This window comes from Pseudophryne corroboree, chromosome 2 (genome assembly GCF_028390025.1).
Source record: "Pseudophryne corroboree isolate aPseCor3 chromosome 2, aPseCor3.hap2, whole genome shotgun sequence".
In the NCBI taxonomy this organism is placed as follows: Eukaryota; Metazoa; Chordata; class Amphibia; order Anura; family Myobatrachidae; genus Pseudophryne; species Pseudophryne corroboree.
The window spans coordinates 792,178,222-792,200,426 of NC_086445.1; the positions used below are offsets into that span (position 1 = coordinate 792,178,222).

The 22,205-nt window shown below is 48.5% G+C and overlaps 1 protein-coding gene across 3 annotated transcripts in view; it reads left to right on the plus strand.

Annotated features, from left to right (window-relative positions):
* Nucleotides 1-434: 434 nt before the first annotated feature.
* Nucleotides 435-22,205, plus strand: part of LOC135048735 (uncharacterized) — a 1,076,079-nt gene continuing 1,054,308 nt past the window's right edge. For 2 of the 3 annotated variants that reach the window (XM_063955577.1, XM_063955578.1), the window contains exon 1: nucleotides 435-569. In XM_063955577.1, coding sequence (XP_063811647.1) covers nucleotides 513-569 — 57 coding nt within the window. In that variant the 5' untranslated portion in view covers nucleotides 435-512. The remainder of the gene's footprint in view (nucleotides 570-22,205) is intronic. The other variant, XM_063955576.1, reaches the window with a different exon arrangement.

Sequence of the window (22,205 nt, forward strand, 5' to 3'; positions counted from 1 at the left end):
AGGTCCCTTCAGCCACTCCGATATAGAACCAACCCCTATGCCACTAATTGAACCAGCTTCATTGTGTATGAAACGTTTAGCTGTACCTAACAATACAAGGGGCCTGGGCAACAATGCATCCATTCCGTGTGTGTACGCGTGCAACATTAAATTGTAAATGAGAAATATTTCAACGAAGGTAAACATCTAATTTTTTACTTCACATCACCAATGACATAGTAACATATGAGCGGATTCGGTTTTACTCGGTTCTCAAAACCGAATCCGCTCATCTCTAAGCATACACAGCATAGGCCATTATCTGATTCTGCTTAGCCCATGATGTACTTACTAGTACTACACAGGGAAACAGAAGATGCTACATGTCATACAGGGAAATGTCATTCCGCGCATGCGCGCCGCTGCTCCCCACAGTTCCCCACCAGCCTCTACTGAATGTTAACGTTAAAAGAAAAGATCGAAGTAGGGGAACGACGTCAACCAGCGCTGTGTGACCCCAAGTACCACGCACGATGGCAGAGAACTGCACTTTATTCGGCGGACTGTCACCCAGCAGTGTCTCCCAATGCGTGAGTACAGCGTGCGCGCTCCCGAGAGGCCCCCGCCTCCGCCACACACAGCCTGGTCGCTGCGCACGAATGTAACCCGCTGTGTGCCGGCGCCGCCTGTGCTGTGTGTGGCTACGCTGTGCCGTGCCCAGTGTGAGCGGTGGAGGCGAGTAGGCCTAGTAGTGGCTTGTAGCGAACGTGTAGCGATGCGTTGCCGGCAGCCACGGATGGTGATGCTGGGCTGCCATTTCCTGTGTGTCCCATTTTGTGTACGGCCTGCATGTCCTGCTTCTCTATACAGCTTTGAGACCTACGACCCGGGAATTTCCCTGCTCAGTCCCTGGTTTTTCACTTCTGACAAAATCCCGGGTTTTTGGTGTGACCACCATACACCAGGGTTGCCGACATTCTGGCTGCTCTCTGCGGGAGAGAGCAGCCAGGTCAGCACAGCAAGGGGGCAGGGGAGGGCTGGATGTGCTGAGGAGGCGGAGCAAGGGCGGGACGGAGGCGGAGCAAGGGCGGGACGGAGGCGGAGCAAGGGCGGGACGGAGGCGGAGCAAGGGCGGGACGGGGGCGGAGCAAGGGCGGGGTCTCGCTGGCGCCCGCTTTAAGCCACGCCCCCCGCTCTGTAATGCCGCGATCTCCTGCATTACACTGCAGGGGGCGTGGCTATGATGACGCGATTCTGCAAGAATCGCGTCATCAACTGCCCGGACCGCCCACTTTACACACAAAGTGGGCGGACGGGCAGGGGGACCCCGGATTCCGGGAGACTTGCCTGCTCTTCCGTGGGGCCGGGAGGGACACCCGATTTTCGGGAGCCTCCCGGCCATTCCGGGAGAGTAGGCAAGTATGCCATACACACTTATACCCGTTTCAGACCGTCACCTCTGAACACGGGTTATTGGTCGTGATTATGGTTGAACACATGTTCAACCCAGCTCACTGCGGTGTGAACGGGAGCCAGGTCGATGCAATACGTTTTTCCGTTCACTCTCTGTGTACGGGCGGCTCTTGGAGATCGTGATCTTCTAGTGCCGTCAGCACCCCGGCAATTTGGCGGGTTGCAATCATTGGCGGCGTGGAGCCTCAGGCGGGTCGCACGCTGGGAGCTCCCGTGTCAGGCTCCCGGGAGCGCCCCACCTCAGGCAGTCTGAAAGGGGTATAAACCTGAGACCTCCAGGCTACTCTCATGTCACACGCACACACACACACACACACACACACACACACACACACACACACACACACACACACACACACACACACACACACACACACGTACATGTCTTACACACTTTTTACACATCACACTCAAACACACACATACATGTAATATACACACACATGCCATATTCATATACACTCGCCACAACAGGCCGCCTCTCTGTTAGCTGCGCCGGCTGCTTCTACAACTCACTGCATCACGGTCTACAGCAGCAGGCGTACGTCCCCTCCAGGCAGCCCCGTACCTTCCTGTCGGTCTAGCACCAATTAGAGGCATGTAGGTACGAGTCTGTAGCAAATTCCCGGGTCGCACCTTTCAGACCTAAGCCGGGTTGTCTACCCGGGACTTAAGTCCTGGGAAAAACTCTTGTCAATTCCATGGTCGGCAACTCGGGAACGTGTTCCTGGGCAGGGACCTTTCACACATGCCAAAATCCCGGGTTGATGCGCGTTCATGTGCAAAATCCCGGGAATTTGGAGGATGTCTGATAAGGGTATAATACATAATCCTCAAATGAAGCTAATTACTCTAGATGGGCCAGCGGTACTGAACCACATTAGTCAAAATATTGGAGTAATGTGAGAGCCAGAGTGGCAGAAAGACTTCTGTCCATAACTTGTAATAGTACAAAGCATGCGGAGTCTCCCACTTTCCTTTAGTCCATATACAACAGTATTACACCAGAGTTTTCCCAAACAGATTATTGTTTTGAGATCTGTTGGTGTGTGGTGTTGTTAGCTGTGGGGAGCAAATGGTGTTTGCTATTTTTTTCTACTATGTGATTGTAGCAAAAAGTGGAGTTCAGCATGGTATTTTCCTAATGTCAGAAACATATTCAAATGAATTGATTTATTATTGTTTAGAATGTAAGTTTTATGTTACCTGTTTAATCACTTTTGAATGTTTCAGTAATTTATTAGCTGTTATCACTTATATATGCTAACCACTTCACCAATCGTGCTTCCCTAGCTATTGACCTGCTTCTCTTGCTTGGTGGAGCTCTGGAATAACACGCTGAATTAGATTTCCCCAGACTCCTCCCTGCCTATTGTATAGCTTTGAAAAAAGTGGTTTGTTCTCCATGGGTTGAAGTGGGAGGATCAGTAGGTACAGCAGCTGCAAGCGCAGAGCTTGTGGTTTCTCATAGGCCTATGCAGTCACATTCTAATTGTTTACAATAGAAATGGTATAGCACTCAACCCTATTGTACAATGTAAACATACTGTAGAAATGTGTACAGGATGTTGAACCATCAATGAGGTGCAGCAAATTTAGTAATAACAGTAAGGGGGTATCCAATTAGCGATAATGTGCTCACGGATAAGGTTATCGCACCTATCTCCTGAAAAATCTGCTTATTATAGCCTGCGTGCTCCCGTTTATTGCACCTATCCTATTCCAAAACTGCAATAACGGAATTCACACGATAATTTTAGCTAGCAATACCAGAGATAGGTATAGGGGAAATCTGCCTGTACCCCTAAAAAAGCCAAACTAATATAGGAAAATATTATAGAAGTCGGTTAGGGGCCATAATAAAACTATTTGCTGTATTTGCGTCTTACCGGTAACTTGGTCCTGAGGTTGTAGGTGTTGGAGTTCTGGGGGCCCAGATTTGGGTCCTAATTTTTTATGGATCGATATTGAGCCTGAGATAGCGATGTTCACAAATCTGCACTTGCTAAAAATTGCATGTGAAGAGCCGCCCAGAAAAGATAAAAGACAACCACCGTTGCATTCGCAAATCTCTGTATGCATTAGCAAATTCGCAATGCGTATGCAAAAAAAGGACAACATTAACATTTGCGGCTGACCCCGGCATACTCAAATCAATGAGAAAGCAGTCGCATCGGGCTTGATACTATCAAGTTGACTCCAGTCACCACCTACCGGACACACTTTTTGCAATTCATCTTCATCTACATTTTGGATTAAGTCATATCTCCAGCTGTACCAGTTTGTTGTGACACATTGGACTTAAGGTCCGTACACATTAGACGATGTCGCTCTGTGAGCCACGTCGTCTAATGTTTCCCCTCCCGGGCCGGCCGGTCGGCGGCCAACTGTACACACTGAGCGATATGACCGCTCAGTGACGTCACTCCTCCGCCAGCCCTGCATGCAGGTCGTGGACGACAGTCCAGTTCTTGCATGCATGCACTGCCAACAGCGACGATCGTTGCAGACCCGCGGGGCCGCGCATCGGTCGTCGCTGGCGACATACTCACTTGCCGATAAAATGAGCGACGCCGCTCAGGGAGGGGGAAAATGAGCGACGTCGCTCATTTTATCGGCAAGTGTGTATGGGCCTTTAGAGTGGAACCCTTATCATTTGGCAAATCTGCATATGTCTGCCAAGGGATCGCCATGAACTGTCCACACGCTGGTAATATCCTACTGAATTAACTGGTTGTAACAGTCACTGGGAGATCTCTAAAGTCCTACCATATAATGAACTGCAATATTAGGGGTGGTGACATTAAAAGAGAGTCACAGATGCTATACTAATTGTTTATATGTTTTAATAAATTCATGTACTATTTTTTTATCTTATCCATCTTTTAAACTCATTCATTGAACATAATATTTTCTCTGACGTCCTAGTGGATGCTGGGGACTCCGTTAGGACCATGGGGAATAGACGGGCTCCGCAGGAGACTGGGCACACTATAAGAAAGATTTGGTACTACCTGGTGTGCACTGGCTCCTCCCTCTATGCCCCTCCTCCAGACCTCAGTTAGATTTCTGTGCCCGGCCGAGCTGGATGCACACTAGGGGCTCTCCTGAGCTCCTAGAAAGAAAGTATATGTTAGGTTTTTTATTTTACAGTGAGACCTGCTGGCAACAGGCTCACTGCAACGAGGGACTAAGGGGAGAAGAAGCGAACCTACCTGCTTGCAGCTAGCTTGGGCTTCTTAGGCTACTGGACACCATTAGCTCCAGAGGGATCGACCGCAGGACCCGTCCTTGGTGTTCGTTCCCGGAGCCGCGCCGCCGTCCCCCTTACAGAGCCAGAAACAAGAAGAGGGTCCGGAAAATCGGCGGCAGAAGACTTCAGTCTTCACCAAGGTAGCGCACAGCACTGCAGCTGTGCGCCATTGCTCCTCATACACACTTCACACTCCGGTCACTGAGGGTGCAGGGCGCTGGGGGGGGGGCACCCTGAGCAGCAATAAAATCACCTTGGCTGGCAAAATAACCACAATATATAGACCCAGAGGCTATATATGTGGTAATTACCCCTGCCAGAATACAGAAAAAAGCGGGAGAAGTCAGCCGAAAAAGGGGCGGAGCCATCTCCCTCAGCACACTGGCGCCATTTCTCCCTCACAGTTCCGCTGGAAGGAAGCTCCCTGACTCTCCCCTGCAGTCTACACTACAGAAAAGGGTAAAAAAGAGAGGGGGGGCACAAATTTGAGGCGCAGTAAATATTATAGCAGCTATAGGGGACATAATTCAGTTAGTCCCTGCATTATATAGCGCTCTGGTGTGTGCTGGCATACTCTCTCTCTGTCTCCCCAAAGGGCTTTTGTAGGGTCCTGTCTCCTTTAAGAGCATTCCCTGTGTGCGGTGTGTCGGTACGGCTGTGTCGACATGTTTGATGAGGAGACTTATGTGGAGGCGGAGCAGATGCCTATAAATGTGATGTCACCCCCTGCAGGGCAGACACCTGAGTGGATGGACTTATGGAAGGAATTACGTGCAAGTGTCGACTCCTTACATAAAAAAATTTGACGACATGCCAAATGCGGGACAGCCGGCTTCTCAGCTCGTGCCTGCCCAGGCTATTCAAAGGCCATCAGGGGCTCTAAAACGCCCACTACCTCAGATGGCAGACACAGATGTTGACACGGATACTGATACCAGTGTCGACGACGATGAGTCAAATTTAATGTCCACTAGGGCCATTCGTTGCATGATTGAGGCAATGAAAGAGGTTTTACACATTTCTGATATAAACCCAGGTACCTCAAAAAAGGGTATTATGTTTGGGGAGAAAAAACTACCAATAGTTTTTCCCACATCTGAAGAACTAAATGAAGTGTGTGAAGAAGCGTGGGCTTTCCCTGATAAAAAATTGGTGATTTCAAAAAAATTACTAATGGCGTTCCCTTTCTCGCCAGAGGATAGGTCACGTTGGGAAACTCCCCCTAGGGTGGATAAAGCGCTCACACGTTTGTCTAAAAAGGTGGCACTACCGTCTCCGGATACGGCCGCCCTAAAGGAACCTGCTGATAGAAAGCAGGAGGCTATCCTAAAGTCTATATATACACACACTGGTGTTATACTGAGACCAGCTATTGCTTCAGCGTGGATGTGCAGTGCTGCTGCTGCTTGGTCAGATTCCCTGTCAGAAAATATTGACACCCTGGACAGGGACACTATATTGCTAACCGTAGAGCATATAAAAGACTCAGTCTTGTACATGAGAGATGCACAGAGGGAGATCTGCCGGCTGGCATCTAGAATAAGTGCATTGTCCATTTCTGCTAGGAGAGGCTTATGGACTCGGCAGTGGACAGGGGATGCAGATTCTAAAAGGCACATGCAAGTTTTGCCTTATAAGGGTGAGGAGTTATTCGGGGATGGTCTCTCAGACCTTGTTTCCACAGCAACAGCTGGGAAGTCAGCATTTTTGCCCCATGTCCCCTCACAGCCTAAGAAAGCGCCGTATTATCAGGTACAGTCCTTTCGACCCCAGAAAAACAGGCGGGGAAAAGGCGGGTCCTTTCTGTCTAGAGGCAGAGGATGGGGAAAAAAGCTGCACCACGCAGCAGGTTCCCAGGAACAAAAGTCCTCCCCCGCTTCTTCCAAATCCGCCGCATGACGGTGGGGCTCCACAGGCGGAGCCAGGTACGGTGGGGGGCCGCCTCAAAAATTTCAGCGATCAGTGGGTTCGCTCACGGTTGGATCTCTGGATCCTTCAAGTAGTATCTCAGGGGTACAAGCTGGAATTCGAGGCACCTCCCCCCCCGCCGTTTCCTCAAATCGGCCTTACCGACAACTCCCTCGGGCAGGGAGGCTGTACTAGAGGCAATTCACAAGCTGTATTCCCAACAGGTGATAGTCAAAGTACCCCTACTTCAACAAGGACGGGGTTACTATTCCACACTGTTTGTGGTACCGAAACCGGACGGTTCGGTGAGACCCATTTTAAATTTGAAATCCTTGAACACATACATAAAAAGATTCAAGTTCAAGATGGAATCGCTCAGGGCGGTTATTGCAAGCCTGGACGAGGGGGATTACATGGTATCCCTGGACATCAAGGATGCTTACCTGCATGTCCCAATTTACCTTCCTCACCAGGAGTACCTCAGATTTGTGGTACAGGATTGCCATTACCAATTCCAGACACTACCGTTTGGACTGTCCACGGCACCGAGGGTGTTTACCAAGGTAATAGCAGAAATTATGATACTCCTTTCGAAAAAAGGGAGTTTTAATTATCCCGTACTTGGACGATCTCCTAATAAAGGCAAGGTCCAGGGAGCAGTTACTGGTCGGAGTAGCACTATCTCGGGAAGTGCTACAACAGCATGGCTGGATTCTAAACATTCCAAAGTCACAACTGGTTCCTTCCACACGCTTACTGTTCCTGGGGATGATTCTGGACACAGAACAGAAAAAAGTGTTTCTCCCGCAGGAGAAAGCCAAGGAGCTGTCATCTCTAGTCAGAGACCTCCTAAAACCAAAACGGGTATCGGTGCATCACTGCACACGAGTCCTGGGAAAAATGGTGGCTTCGTACGAAGCAATTCCATTCGGCAGGTTCCATGCAAGGACCTTCCAGTGGGACCTCTTGGACAAGTGGTCGGGATCGCATCTTCAGATGCATCAACTGATAACCCTGTCTCCAAGGACCAGGGTGTCTCTACTGTGGTGGCTGCAGAGTGCTCATCTTCTAGAGGGCCGCAGATTCGGCATACAGGACTGGGTCCTGGTGACCACGGATGCCAGCCTTCGGGGCTGGGGCGCAGTCACAGAGGGAAGAAATTTCCAGGGACTTTGGTCAAGTCAGGAGTCGTCCCTACACATAAACATTCTGGAACTGAGGGCCATTTACAATGCCCTAAGTTAGGCAAGGCCCCTGCTTCAAAACCAGCCGGTTCTGATCCAATCAGACAACGTCACGGCAGTCGCCCATGTAAACCGACAGGGCGGCACAAGAAGCAGGGTGGCGATGGCAGAAGCCACAAGGATTCTCCGATGGGCGGAAAATCACGTACTAGCACTGTCAGCAGTGTTCATTCCGGGAGTGGACAACTGGGAAGCAGACTTCCTCAGCAGACACGACCTACACCCGGGAGAGTGGGGACTTCATCCAGAAGTCTTCCTACTGTTGGTAAACCGTTGGGAAAGGCCACAGGTGGACATGATGGCGTCCCGCCTCAACAAAAAGCTAAAGAGATATTGCGCCAGGTCAAGGGACCCTCAGGCGATAGCTGTGGACGCTCTAGTGACACCGTGGGTGTACCAGTCGGTTTATGTGTTCCCTCCTCTGCCTCTCATACCAAAGGTACTGAGAATAATAAGAAGGCGAGGAGTAAGAACGATACTCGTGGTTCCGGATTGGCCAAGAAAAGCTTGGTACCCGGAACTTCAAGAAATGTTATCAGAGGACCCATGGCCTCTACCGCTCAGACAGGATCTGCTACAGCAGGGGCCCTGTCTGTTCCAAGACTTACCGCGGCTGCGTTTGACAGCATGGCGGTTGAATTCCGGATCCTAAAGGAAAAGGGCATTCCGGAGGAAGTCATTCCTACGCTGATAAAAGCCAGGAAAGAAGTAACCGCAAACCATTATCACCGCATTTGGCGAAAATATGTTGCGTGGTGTGAGGCCAGGAAGGCCCCTACAGAGGAATTTCAGCTGGGTCGTTTTCTGCACTTCCTACAGTCAGGAGTGACTATGGGCCTAAAATTGGGTTCCATTAAGGTCCAGATTTCGGCTCTGTCGATTTTCTTCCAGAAAGAACTGGCTTCACTGCCTGAAGTTCAGACTTTTGTAAAGGGAGTGCTTCATATTCAGCCCCCTTTTGTGCCTCCTGTGGCACCTTGGGATCTCAATGTGGTGTTGAGTTTCCTAAAATCACATTGGTTTGAACCACTTAAAACCGTGGATCTGAAATATCTCACGTGGAAAGTGGTCATGTTATTGGCCTTGGCTTCGGCCAGGCGTGTGTCAGAATTGGCGGCTTTGTCATGTAAAAGCCCTTATCTGATTTTCCATATGGATAGGGCAGAATTGAGGACTCGTCCCCAGTTTCTCCCTAAGGTGGTATCAGCTTTTCACTTGAACCAACCTATTGTGGTGCCTGCGGCTACTAGGGACTTGGAGGATTCCAAGTTACTGGACGTAGTCAGGGCCTTGAAAATTTATGTTTCCAGGACGGCTGGAGTCTGGAAAACTGACTCGCTTTTTATCCTGTATGCACCCAACAAAATAGGTGCTCCTGCTTCTAAGCAGACTATTGCTCGCTGGATTTGTAGCACAATTCAGCTGGCGCATTCTGCGGCTGGATTGCCGCATCCTAAATCAGTGAAAGCCCATTCCACGAGGAAGGTGGGCTCATCTTGGGCGGCTGCCCGAGGGGTCTCGGCTTTACAACTTTGCCGAGCTGCAACTTGGTCAGGGGCAAACACGTTTGCTAAATTCTTTTTTTTTAAAGTTAGAATTTTTTATTGAGAATGAACATTGTCCATAACATGAACAGTAGTTAGGTTGTACAGGTTGAGGGCATAAACTTGGTTACAGGTTGTGAACATAACATACCGTCTAAATAGAGACATTTCTATGGCGATAAAAACAAATCGGTATCATCAAAATGTGTCATATAAAAGTCTATTCGTAAGCCTAAACAATTCTCAATTTTATTTTTTATTTATCGAATCAATTCTATATCTAGACTGAGTGTAATTCTATGGAGGATAGAGGCAAGAAAGAGGAGGAGGGGGAAGGGAGTAGAGAAGCAGGAGAGTGGGCGGTGTTAAAGGAGGAAGATTAAGAAGGTTCCCTATAAGAAAGCAAGAGGTTGGGGATATTCTTCTGGTTTGATACCATAAAGAGGGACAATCAGTGGGCTAGAGGAGAAAGTAATGCTAGTGATAGTAGCAGTATTAGCTATATTATTAATATTAGCAGTATTATCAGTATTAGGAAAAGTAACAGGATTAGCAGAATTAGCAGAGTCCGGGCATCACTAGAGAGCGGGCGAAGTACCAAGGAGACCAGGTGTTGTGGAACTGCGCCACAGTGTTATTCCTTAGGCTTGTAATGTATTCCATATTGGCTATGTGATTAATCTTATTCATCAGTACAGCCTTGGAGGGTGGCTTATGGTCTTTCCAGCATTTAGCTATCAGTGCTTTAGCCGCCATGCAAAGTTGCATGATTAGCTTGTCTTGGGTTTTGGGTATTGACGGTATGGGGATGTGGAGCAAAGCAATGTCAGGAGAGAGGTCAAAGGTATGCCCGCAGGTTTGAGCAATAAGTGCTCCGACCGTGTTCCAGAAGGGACGGATAGAGGGGCAAGTCCACCATATGTGAAAAAAAGTTCCCTCCTCTCCACAGTGTCTCCAGCACAGATTTGATGTTGTGGGGAAAATGGCGTGAAGCCTGGAGGGGACCAGATACCACCTAGTGTAGACCTTATAACATGTTTCCTTAAGTGCTACACTGATAGAAGCCTTAGCTATACGCATTCTAATTTCCTCCCATTGATCGTCTTCCAACGGATGGGAGAGATCTGATTCCCAGGCCATTTCGTGGGGTTCTCGGATTGGGGGGTCTGGTGCCAAGATTGAGTTGTATATTGTTGAGATATTCCCCTTTTTGCCGATTGAACGTAAACACATATGCTCATAGGAGGTGGGTGTTTTTAGTGGGGTGGTTTTAAGCTGAGACTTGAGGAAGCTGAGAATTTGGATATATTGGTATTGACACGAGGATGGAATACCAAAGCGTTCTTGAATTTCTCCAAAAGTGGACGGTGCTGAGAGGCCTTTAACATGTAAGAATCTCGTGATACCCTGAGATTGCCATGGGGCCGCTATTCTTTGCACGCACCCTGGGGGAAAGGCGGGGTGACCCCAGATGGGTGATAAGGGTGAGGGGTATGAAGATAGTTTGTGGGTGCTGCGGAGTTTATCCCACAGTCTGAGTGTGAAGTTAACCGTGGGGACTGAGTAGGCCGAGGCTGGTCTGCAGGACCTGGGGAGCCAGGTAAGAGAGTCAAGGGGGACACCCTGATATAGTGAATTTTCGATATCTACCCATTTTCTGATCCCTATGGGGGAGTGCCAGGACACTATATGGTTAAGGTGACATGCGTTAAAATAAGCCTGAAGGTCAGGGTATCACAAACCGCCTGAGGTGGCACTCTTTGTCAACATAGCTCGTCTTAGTCGAGATTTACGCTGAGCCCAAACAAATTTGTTGCACTGTGATTGCAAGGACGCCAGAGTCACTCGGGGCACCATTATTGGGATGGTCTGAAACAGGTAAAGGAGACGGGGGAGGAGATTCATTTTTAGGGCATTGATCCTTCCGATCCATGAAATAAATAAACGGTTCCATTTATCTAGGTCTTGTGTGAGAGTTTTAATTATGGGAACATAATTAGCTTGAAATAGGCTGGTGTAGGATTTAGTAATAAATATGCCAAGGTATTTAATAGCCGAGGGTCTCCAAATAAAGGGGAAAGAAGACGTTAAGATCCTATGGGTATGTGGTGGAACGTTAAATGTAAGAGCCTCGGATTTGGTGTGGTTTATTTTGTAGCCAGAGAGGGAACCATATAAGAGTAGTTCTCTTTGTAAGTTAGGGAGGGATATCAAAGGGTTAGTGAGAGTCAAGAATACGTCGTCAGCAAACAATGATATTTTATACGGATTCTGACCCACTGTAACGCCCCCAATATCCGTATTAAGTCTGATTCGGGCTGCAAGAGGTTCAATGCATAGGGCGAAAAGTAGGGGTGAGAGAGGGCATCCCTGCCTAGTACCATTCTTCAAGTTGATTCGACGTGAGCTCAGGCCATTGGTCAGGACCGCTGATGAGGGTTTAGAATAGAGAGCCGCTATTGCTGTGATAAAGTGTCCATGGAAGCCGAATGTGGACAAGGTAGAAAACAAAAAGGGCCACGAGATGCGATCAAATGCCTTTTCGGCGTCTAGAGCCAGAGCAATCGCTGGTATTTTTGTTGTGTTTATTTGGTGAATCAAGTTAACAATACGTCTGGTGTTGTCCGAGGCCTGACGGCCGGGAACAAATCCTACTTGATCAGGGTCTATTAGTGACGGCAGCACAGCGTTTAGGCGTGAAGCCAGTATTTTGGCAAAAAGTTTGAGATCGGTGTTTATCAAAGATATGGGTCTGTAGTTTGAGCAATACGAGGGATCCTTTCCGGGTTTTGGGATCACTATAATACGGGATGTCGTGGAGTCCGGGTGAAATAGTGTGCCCTGGAGTATTTTGTTAAACAGAGAAACCATATGAGGAATAAGTTGAGGGGCGAAAGTTTTATAGTACACCATCGGATAGCCATCCGGGCCAGGTGCTTTAGAGGGTTTCTGGGTTTTTAATGCAGCCTCAATTTCCTCAGCAGATATGTCGGCATTAAGAGCAGTATTAGTCTCCTCGTCTAACCGAGGGAGAGCGCATGCGTCTAGGTATTGTTGTGTCTGATCGGCTTGTGCTAAAGGGTCGGACGGGGGATCAAGATTATAGAGTGTCTTATAATAATCAAAAAAGACACTGTTAATTTTTTTTGGATCGTAAGTGGTATTACCTGAGGGCTGTTTTATAGAGTGGATGCATTGGTTAGCCTTTTTGGCGCGCAAGCGGTTGGCCAACAAGGTGTGTGCTTTATTACTTTTATCATAAAACGTTTGGTTAGCCCATCGAAGTGAGCGCTCGACGTTCTCCGCCAAAAGTGATTGTAGGCCGTCGCGTGCCTTAGAAAGTTCGGCTAGAGTTTTTTTAGAGCGTGTGCGTTTGTGTTCCTGATCCAATTTTGCAATGTTATTTGTTAATAAAGCAATTTGGTTTTCCCGACTTCTCTTACGGTGGGATGCAAATTGTATAATAGACCCCCTGATGACCGCCTTATGGGCTTCCCAAATAGTGGCTATGCTGCAGTCACTTTCCACATTAACCGCGAAATAGTCTCTAAGCTCAGTTTTAATTAAGTCTTGGAATTTAGGAATCTTCAATAACGTCTCATTAAGTCTCCACGTCGGTCTGCCGTCAGGGATATCAAAAATGTCAAATGCCGCAGCTAAAGCTGCGTGGTCAGTCCAGGTAAGTGGGATTATCGAGGAAGAGTGAGCGGTCCGGGATAGGGGTGCACAACTCAGAAACATATCAATACGCGAGTACACGTCATGTGGGTTGGAATAAAAAGTGTAGTCTCTAGTGGTCGGGTTAAGAAAACGCCATACATCGAACAAACCAGCCTCGGCCATGCACCTGTGTAGTACTGAGGAGTTTAGGGTTTGACCGCTGCGCAAAGGACCGGATCTGTCCATGTTTGTGAGAGCCATGTTAAAGTCACCTCCGACTAGTGTTTTACCTCTTCTATATGAGTAGAGGTCGTGAAAAAACTTACGGAAGAATTTAGATTGGGCAGTGTTTGGAGCGTATAGATTAGCCAAGGTAACCTCCTCGTGTCCAATTTTTCCTCGTACCATTATGTAGCGTCCCTCGTTGTCGTGTTTACAATCTAGAAATTGGAAGGGGACTGACCCTTTTACCAGTATGGCCACCCCATGTCTTTTTGCTGTATGATTAGAGTACCAGGCCTTAGGAAATAGTTTAGACGTCAGGGAGGGGTGGGAGTCAGCTTTCAAATGTGTCTCCTGTAAGAAAACCACCTCACCTTTTAATGTTTTAAGAGATCTGTGGAGATGTGAGCGTTTCTGGGGAGTATTCAGACCCTTAACATTGATGGACAGGCATGTTAACGGCATGGTTAAAGCAAGAGTGGGGGTGGTTCGCTGGTAACCCCTAAGATCCCGGACTCTGCTAGGGTAGACAAGAAGAACCAAAGAGAAAGAAATAAAGAGGAGAATGAAAATGTATGTTACTGTACACTAACAGTACTTAATAACTAGGCCTATTTGTCGGTGAACACAGATATGTCAGCTTGCCACTGTCTCGTGACGGGGGTTTAAGGGAGGAAGATAATAGAAGAAAGAGAAGCAAAGGAGAAAAAGAAAAGAAATAAGCAGGCGTAGTATCCAGTAGGCAGGATACTCGACTGCCAAGATTGAGCTCTAGGTGAGAGAAAGAGCTCACTTGCGGGATGTAAATGCAGTATAGCAAAAGAGGGTATCAACCCACTATGTTTGAAAGTACCTGTGATCCCTATGAGTCGGGGGAGGATGTGTCAAGACAGAGACCCGACACCCCCCACCCGAGACCATAATTACACCAAAAATAATAATAATGGACTTATATGTAGCTATCCAAAACTTAGCTCTGGGGCGGATCAGTCCCAGATACCAAATGTTAGCAAAAAAGTAAGCATGTTACAGCTAGTATCAATAGGGTAATAACCTAATAACAATAGAGCTTACAATAACGTCGCCGAACAGGCCGGCGCCCGGAGACAGGCTCCATGGCGTCAAAAGTGGGGTCAGTCCAGGACACCAGCCACCGGGCCACGTCTCCTGGTCGCCCGCCAGACCGGCGAAACCAAACAAAAACGTTGCTTTACGCAGAGTATAAAAGTCCGCCAACAAAAGCATTATGTTAAAACAGTAAAAGGGTCGTCAATATACCAATACGATATCAAAAATATGGATTACATGGCATTTGAGCAAAGTTGAGAGCAAAATCAATCATACTAGACGTTGTAAAAACGCAGCGTTCAAACATAAACGTAAACGTAATGAGCAGCAAAATTATGAAGTAGCAACCGGGGGCAACTGCAATTTTCGGAGAAGCTTGTCCCCTTCATCAGGAGAGCGGATGGTGTGAACTTTGCCATCAATCTCCACAATGAGGCGAAAAGGAAAACCCCAGCGGTATTTGTATCCATTGTCGCGCAGTGTAGAGGTGACGGCACGTAAATCACGCCGCTTTGCAATGGTCACCGGTGACAAGTCTTGGTAGATCTGGATCCGGGAGTCTTCAAATAAAATTGTGGTTGAATTCCTGCACGCCAGTGTGATACTATTTTTGATCTTAAAGGACAGAAACCGCAGGATGACGTCGCGAGGAGGGTCCGAATCCTTCGGTTTAGGTCTCAGGGCGCGGTGCGCTCTTTCAATCGAAATAGCTGAATCCGTAAGCGACGGGACCAATTGCAGGAACAAGCGTCGGAGGTATGGTTCCAGTTCGGAAGTTGAGACAGATTCTGGAATATTGCGGACGCGTAAATTGTTCCGTCTTTCGCGATTTTCGCTATCCTCAACCTTATCCTTGAGGATTTCCAGCTCGCTGGATAGGTAGCTCATGTCTTCGCCCACTTGTTTACGGAAGTTCTGTTGGTGGTCTTCCCTTGATTCCAGCGCGGTTGTGCGGGAGTCTAGAGCCGCCATATCTGATTTCATTTCCCCGATCGCTGATTGAAGGGCTGACGTGAAGGAGTTCTTAAGGTCTAAGATCATGTTTTGAAGGGATTGAATATCCGCTTTGGTTGAAGGTGCTTCCGTCTGATCCATGATGGGGGTAGGCATTGATGGGGGTGGAGATGAGGTTTCAGACAGTTTTTCCCGGCGTGAGAAATGTTGCGAGATATCCTGTGAAGCTCCCGGTTTTTTTGCTCTGGTGTTCGCTCTGCTCATAATATCTGGTAGTATAAAAACGACCGTTTAAGGATTGGTGTCGAGAGAGGTGAACGTGGATGTTACGTGTTCAACAATTGGTCCGGGTGAGGGAGGAAGTCAGGCATCCGTAGTGCTACATCGTTTACAGGACCTAGGTCCTAATAATCTGTGAAATCAGTGAGAGGGATCCCCAGGAGAGCGTCCCGGTTTAACACACCTCTTTCTCTGGGATTATGGAATTATGGAAAGGTATAGCAGCAGCTGCAGGGTGAGGGATCAGGGATGATAAATCAGTTGAAGTAGATCTGGTGATATAAGGAGTGTATTTCCATTTATCTCCAGCGGGGGCAGCACAATTCAGGGGAGAGGGGCCTAACCTGCCACCTCCAAGATGGCCGCCGTCCGAACTGTGCAGCTTCTCTTTCTTTTTTTCCCCCTCTACTTGGTTCATCCAGATTTCTGTGGGGCCAGACCCTATTTAATCACTGGGTGTCCTCTGCACCCTCCGCTAAGCCCCCTCTGTCACCGCCGCGGCCCGCTGGTTAGTTGTTTCAGTGCGGCGCCTGCTTTCCGGCAGACGCCACAACCAAGATGGCCGCCGCCACCGGAGCTTCTCAGTGCTGCTCGTCTCCTGTCTCGCAGCTCCCGGGGCTCTCCGGCTCACCTCAGCCCCACTTCCAAGGCTCTCCAGGCAAGGGGCATCCAGCAGGACGGCGGGGTAGGTTCGGTTAGGTGTTTTAAGGCGGCCGGAGGTCGATCTCTCACAGGCGGGGGTGGACGGAAATTGAGGTCCCGGCTTCACCTCGTGGGGAGGGCCGCAACCTGCAAGCACAGGGCAGGCCTGTGCTCCGGCTCCGCAACTCACTCCCAACGTGTCTTTATATGCAGATAGTGGTGTGGGACAGTATTTAGGGTCTGTAGGCAGCGTGAGGGCAGTTTTAAAATTAAATAGAAGCTTGTATTAGCAGGAGCTCTCCAGGGGCACGTCCTCTCAGTCAGGCCACAAGCCACGCCCCCTCTCGTTTGCTAAATTCTACAAATTTGATACCCTGGCTGAGGAGGACCTTGAGTTCTCTCATTCGGTGCTGCAGAGTCATCCGCACTCTCCCGCCCGTTTGGGAGCTTTGGTATAATCCCCATGGTCCTTACGGAGTCCCCAGCATCCACTAGGACGTCAGAGAAAATAAGAATTTACTCACCGGTAATTCTATTTCTCGTAGTCCGAAGTGGATGCTGGGCGCCCATCCCTAGTGCGGATTGTCTGCAATACTTGTATGTAGTTATTGCCTAACTAAAGGGTTATTGTTGAGCCATCTGTTGAGAGGCTCAGTTATATTTCATACTGTTAACTGGGTTTAATATCACGAGTTATACGGTGTGATTGGTGTGGCTGGTATGAGTCTTACCCGGGATTCAAAATCCTTCCTTATTGTGTCAGCTCTTCCGGGCACAGTATCCTAACTGAGGTCTGGAGGAGGGGCATAGAGGGAGGAGCCAGTGCACACCAGGTAGTACCAAATCTTTCTTATAGTGTGCCCAGTCTCCTGCGGAGCCCGTCTATTCCCCATGGTCCTAACGGAGTCCCCAGCATCCACTACGGACTACGAGAAATAGAATTACCGGTGAGTAAATTCTTATTTTTTTTAGGCTATATGGTAATTGAGCAACAGCGTTGGTACATTTCCTCTTTTTGTATTCTTACTTATCTATAGGGATTGACACCCCTTTACTAGCTGCTATTGGTGGCACAGTGGAACCATTTTATATTGTTCTGAACTTATTTACACTTCTGACCAGTGAGGTGGAATGGTAGTGTGAAGGGGCGTTCATCGAAGGAGTGTTCACAAAATTCAGTGCAGCTCCTCCTGTTACAGCTCTGCTTATGACCTATGATGTTAGGTCAGACAGCCTCTGTGGCACTGGCGTATTTATAATGGGTGCAGAGTGTGCAGTGCACACGGGGTCCAGGGGGGCCCACACCGTACACCCTGCACCCATTTTTTTTTAATACTTACCCTCCGGAGTCCCGCGGCGTAGCAGCAACGCTGCAGAGATCACTGGGAAAATGTTGCGGCACCAATTTCTCTGTGTTTTGCATATGCGCTGTAGGATATGGGACATGTGATTATATAAGAGTGTTAGTGGCTTTTTAATTAGTTTATGCCTTGCGGATATATTTATTTTGATATTTTACATGCTTTTACCCTCTTCCTAGTGGGTCTTGAGCAACTGGCATGCATTTTTCCAATCACTTAATCCTGCTTGAATAAATTTGAAATCTCTCTGAGAAATCATTTACAGCAGAAGCAGTACAGACCATTACCTGTTAAAGTAGCCAGCTTTTAAGAAAAAACATGTCTCCATTAATTAAGACTCAAAGTACGCAATCTGACTCCTTCCATCCTTTTGTTATAGATATGATTTGCTTTTCTTACTTACTTTTCTTTCATCTGATATGGGCCCTCATTCCGAGTTGATCACTCGCTGCCGTTTTTCGCAGCGATCAGGTTACTACTGCGCATGCGTATGCACCGCAATGCGCACGCGCGTCGTACGGGTACAAACAACATCGTTGCTGTGCAATGCTTCTAGCGACGAATCCATTCGTACAACCGATCGCAAGGAGATTGACAGGAATAGCGCGTTTATGGGTGTCAACTGACCGTTTTCTGGGAGTGGTAGGGAAAACACAGGCGTGTCCAGGCATTTGCAGGGCGGGTGTCTGATGTAAATTCCGGGACCGGACAGGCTAAAGTGATCGCAAGGGCTGAGCAAGTTCAGACCTACTCAGAAACTGCAAAAAACTTTTTCGTCCCGCTCGGCTGCACATGCGATCGCACACTTGCAATTCGAAAATACACTCCCCTGTGGGCGGCGACTATACGTTTGCATGGCTGCAAAAAGGAGCTAGCGAGCGATCAACTCAAAATGAGGGCCATGGTCCCTAGAGAACAAACTCTGTTCTTAGCTTGTCAGATAAGGCAGAAGGTCAGTCAACAGGGTCTATCAGTAAACCCTGCCATCTGTAGTTGTCTGACACAAACAGAGGTTCAACATAAGTGTAATGTGGCACGCTCTGTTGAAATGAGCACACGTGGAGGGGTGTGGGATTGTGACACACCCCTGTTTTCATCACTCTATGGGCATGCCTCCCCCAGCTGTCCCGAAAGCTGGACAGTTGGGAGGTATGCCATTTGTCAGTTAAAAAGTCGACATTTAATAGGTTGACAGGGTCAAAAGGTCAACATGAAAAAAGGTTGACACACATATGGTCGACACATTTTTTTTTTTTAGTTTTTTTCATGTTTTTACAACTTTTGCTGCATTTACTATCCATGTCACAAAATATTACCCTAGGAACCTTTTTGCAAGCCACCAAGCCTAAAGCCTGGCAAACGAATCGAGTCTGCAAGGAGACACATTTCAACAAATTTGGGTAAAAAATTTTTTTCAAACACAAAATAACATTCACCCCTCAAAAAAGTTGACCTTCTGACCCCGTCGACCTTTTGACTGTCGACCCTATGGAGTAAACCTAATGGCTGCCTATCTTTTTAATGTCTATCTTCTGTATCACACCCTTATGAATAGAGGGCACCAAAGTATAGCAAAATATTAACTGTAATATTTAAACTCTTTGCCCCTCAGACTATCCCACATGCCCCATCAATGCCCCCAGAGCAAAGGGAGATCTATGAATGTAAACAATGCAGATGGGCAATGTATTATACATAACAGGTATATCTTCAGCAGTTGAATGAGAGTGAGCAGAAGAGCTTGCACTCACAGCTAAAAGGTGTCTGGAAGAACAGTTACCTGGAGGTCTCTGGGAGAAAGCCATGTTGTCTCCCCGGCCTGGAAGCCCTGGATACATCATGGCTCGGGAGGGCTCCCGTCACCCACCTGTAGGCCATGGTCCAGGCCATATCCTCAACCCAAACAGGTATGGCGTCCAGGGGGGTGGGGTGGTTATTGGAGGAGATGGAGGCAGTGGTGATACTCAGCGAAGAGGCTGGTGCGGGATGATATGAAGGGAGTAGAGGAGACCGCTCGTCTTCTGATTCTATTATATTATTTATTTTTCTCTGACGTCCTAGTGGATGCTGGGTACTCCGTAAGGACCATGGGGAATAGACGGGCTCCGCAGGAGACTGGGCACTTCTTTAAAGAAAAGATTAGGTACTACATCTGGTGTGCACTGGCTCCTCCCTCTATGCCCCTCCTCCAGACCTCAGTTAGAATCTGTGCCCGGCCTGAGCTGGATGCACTTAGTGGGCTCTCCTGAGTTCACTAAAAAGAAAAGTATTTGTTAGGTTTTTTATTTTCAGTGAGATCTGCTGGCAACAGACTCACTGCTACGTGGGACTTAGGGGAGAGAAGCAAACCTACCTGCTTGCAGCTAGCTTGTGCTTCTAGGCTACTGGACACCATTAGCTCCAGAGGGATCGAACACAGGGCCCGACCTCGATCGTCCGTTCCCGGAGCCGCGCCGCCGTCCCCCTTGCAGAGCCAGAAGACGTAAGAAACCGGAGGAAATCGGCGGCTGAAGACTTCGGTCTTCAATAAGGTAGCGCACAGCACTGCAGCTGTGCGCCATTGCTCCCACAGCACACCACACGCTTCGGTCACTGGTGGGTGCAGGGCGCTGGGGGGGGGGGTGCCCTGTGCTGCAATTAATATACCTTTTGGCAATAAAAAGCACATAATACAGTGTTTAACACTGTATATGTGCAGAAACCCCCGCCATTAACGATATAAAAAGCGGGAGAAGCCCGCCGTTGAAGGGGCGGGGCTATCTCCCTCAGCACAGCCAGCGCCATTTTCTCTTCACAGCTCCGCTGGAAGGACGCTCCCCAGGCTCTCCCCTGCAGTATACACTACAGAAAGGGTAAAAAAGAGAGGGGGGGCACATAAATTTAGGCGCAAATTGTGATATAAGCAGCTATAGGGGGAAAATTCACTTGTGTATAGTGTCTATCCCTCTGTTATATAGCGCTCTGGTGTGTGCTGGCATACTCTCTCTCTGTCTCCCCAAAGGACTTTGTGGGGTCCTGTCCTCAGTCTGAGCATTCCCTGTGTGTGTGTGCGGTGTGTCGGTACGGCTGTGTCGACATGTTTGATGAGGACGCTTACGTGGAAGCGGAGCAGGTGCCGATAAGTGTGATGTCGCCCCCTGCGGGGCCGACACCTGAGTGGATTGATATGTGGAAGGTATTAACCGACAGTGTTAACTCCTTGCATAAAAGGTTCGATGACGCAGCTTTGGGACAGCCGGCATCTCAGCCCGCGCCTGCCCAGGCATCTCAGAGGCCGTCAGGGGCTCAAAAACGCCCGCTACCTCAGATGGCAGACACAGATGTCGACACGGAGTCTGACTCCAGTGTCGACGAGGATGAGACAAATATACAATCCACTAGGGCCATCCGATGCATGATTACGGCAATGAAAAATGTGTTGGACATTTCTGACATTAACCCGGTTACCACAAAAAAGGGTATTATGTTTGGGGAGAAAAAGCAGCCAGTGACTTTTCCCCCATCTGATGAGTTAAATGAATTGTGTGAAGAAGCGTGGGGTTCCCCAGATAAGAAACTAGTCATTTCTAAGCGGTTACTAATGGCGTACCCTTTCCCGCCAACGGATAGGTTACGCTGGGAGACATCCCCTAAGGTGGACAAGGCGCTCACACGCTTATCAAAAAAGGTGGCACTGCCGTCTCAGGATACGGCCGCCTTAAAGGAGCCTGCAGATAGAAAGCAGGAGGCTATCCTGAAGTCTGTGTATACACACTCAGGTACTATACTGAGACCTGCTATTGCTTCAGCATGGATGTGTAGTGCTGCAGCAGCGTGGTCTGATTCCCTGTCTGATAACATTGATTCCCTTGACAGGGACACTATATTGCTAACCATAGAGCATATTAAAGACGTAGTCTTATATATGAGAGATGCACAGAGGGACATTTGCCGGCTGGCATCTAGAATTAATGCGATGTCCATTTCTGCCAGGAGAGTATTATGGACTCGGCAGTGGACAGGTGATGCTGATTCTAAAAGGTACATGGAAATTTTGCATTATAAGGGTGAGGAATTGTTTGGGGACGGTCTTTCGGACCTCGTATCCACAGCAACAGCTGGGAAGTCGACTTTTTTACCTCAGGTTCCCTCACAGCCTAAGAAAGCACCGTATTATCAAGTACAGTCCTTTCAGCCTCAGAAAGGCAAGCGGGTTAGAGGCGCGTCCTTTCTGCCCAGAGGCAGGGGTAGAGGGAAAAAGCTGCACCATACAGAACAAAAATCCTCCCCTGCTTCCACTAAGTCCACCGCATGACGCTGGGGCTCCACATGTGGAGCCAGGTGCGGTGGGGGCCCGTCTCCGGAACTTCAGCGACCAGTGGGTTCGCTCACAGGTGGATCTCTGGGTTCTACAAGTGGTATCTCAGGGATACAAGCTGGAGTTCGAGACGTCTCCCCCTCGCCGTTACCTCAAATCAGCCTTGCCAGCTACTCCCCAGGACAGGGAGGTAGTACTGGCGGCAATTCACAAGCTGTACATCCAGCAGGTGATAATCAAAGTTCCCCTCCTTCAACAGGGACGGGGTTACTATTCCACAATGTTTGTGGTACCGAAACCAGACGGTTCGGTGAGACCCAT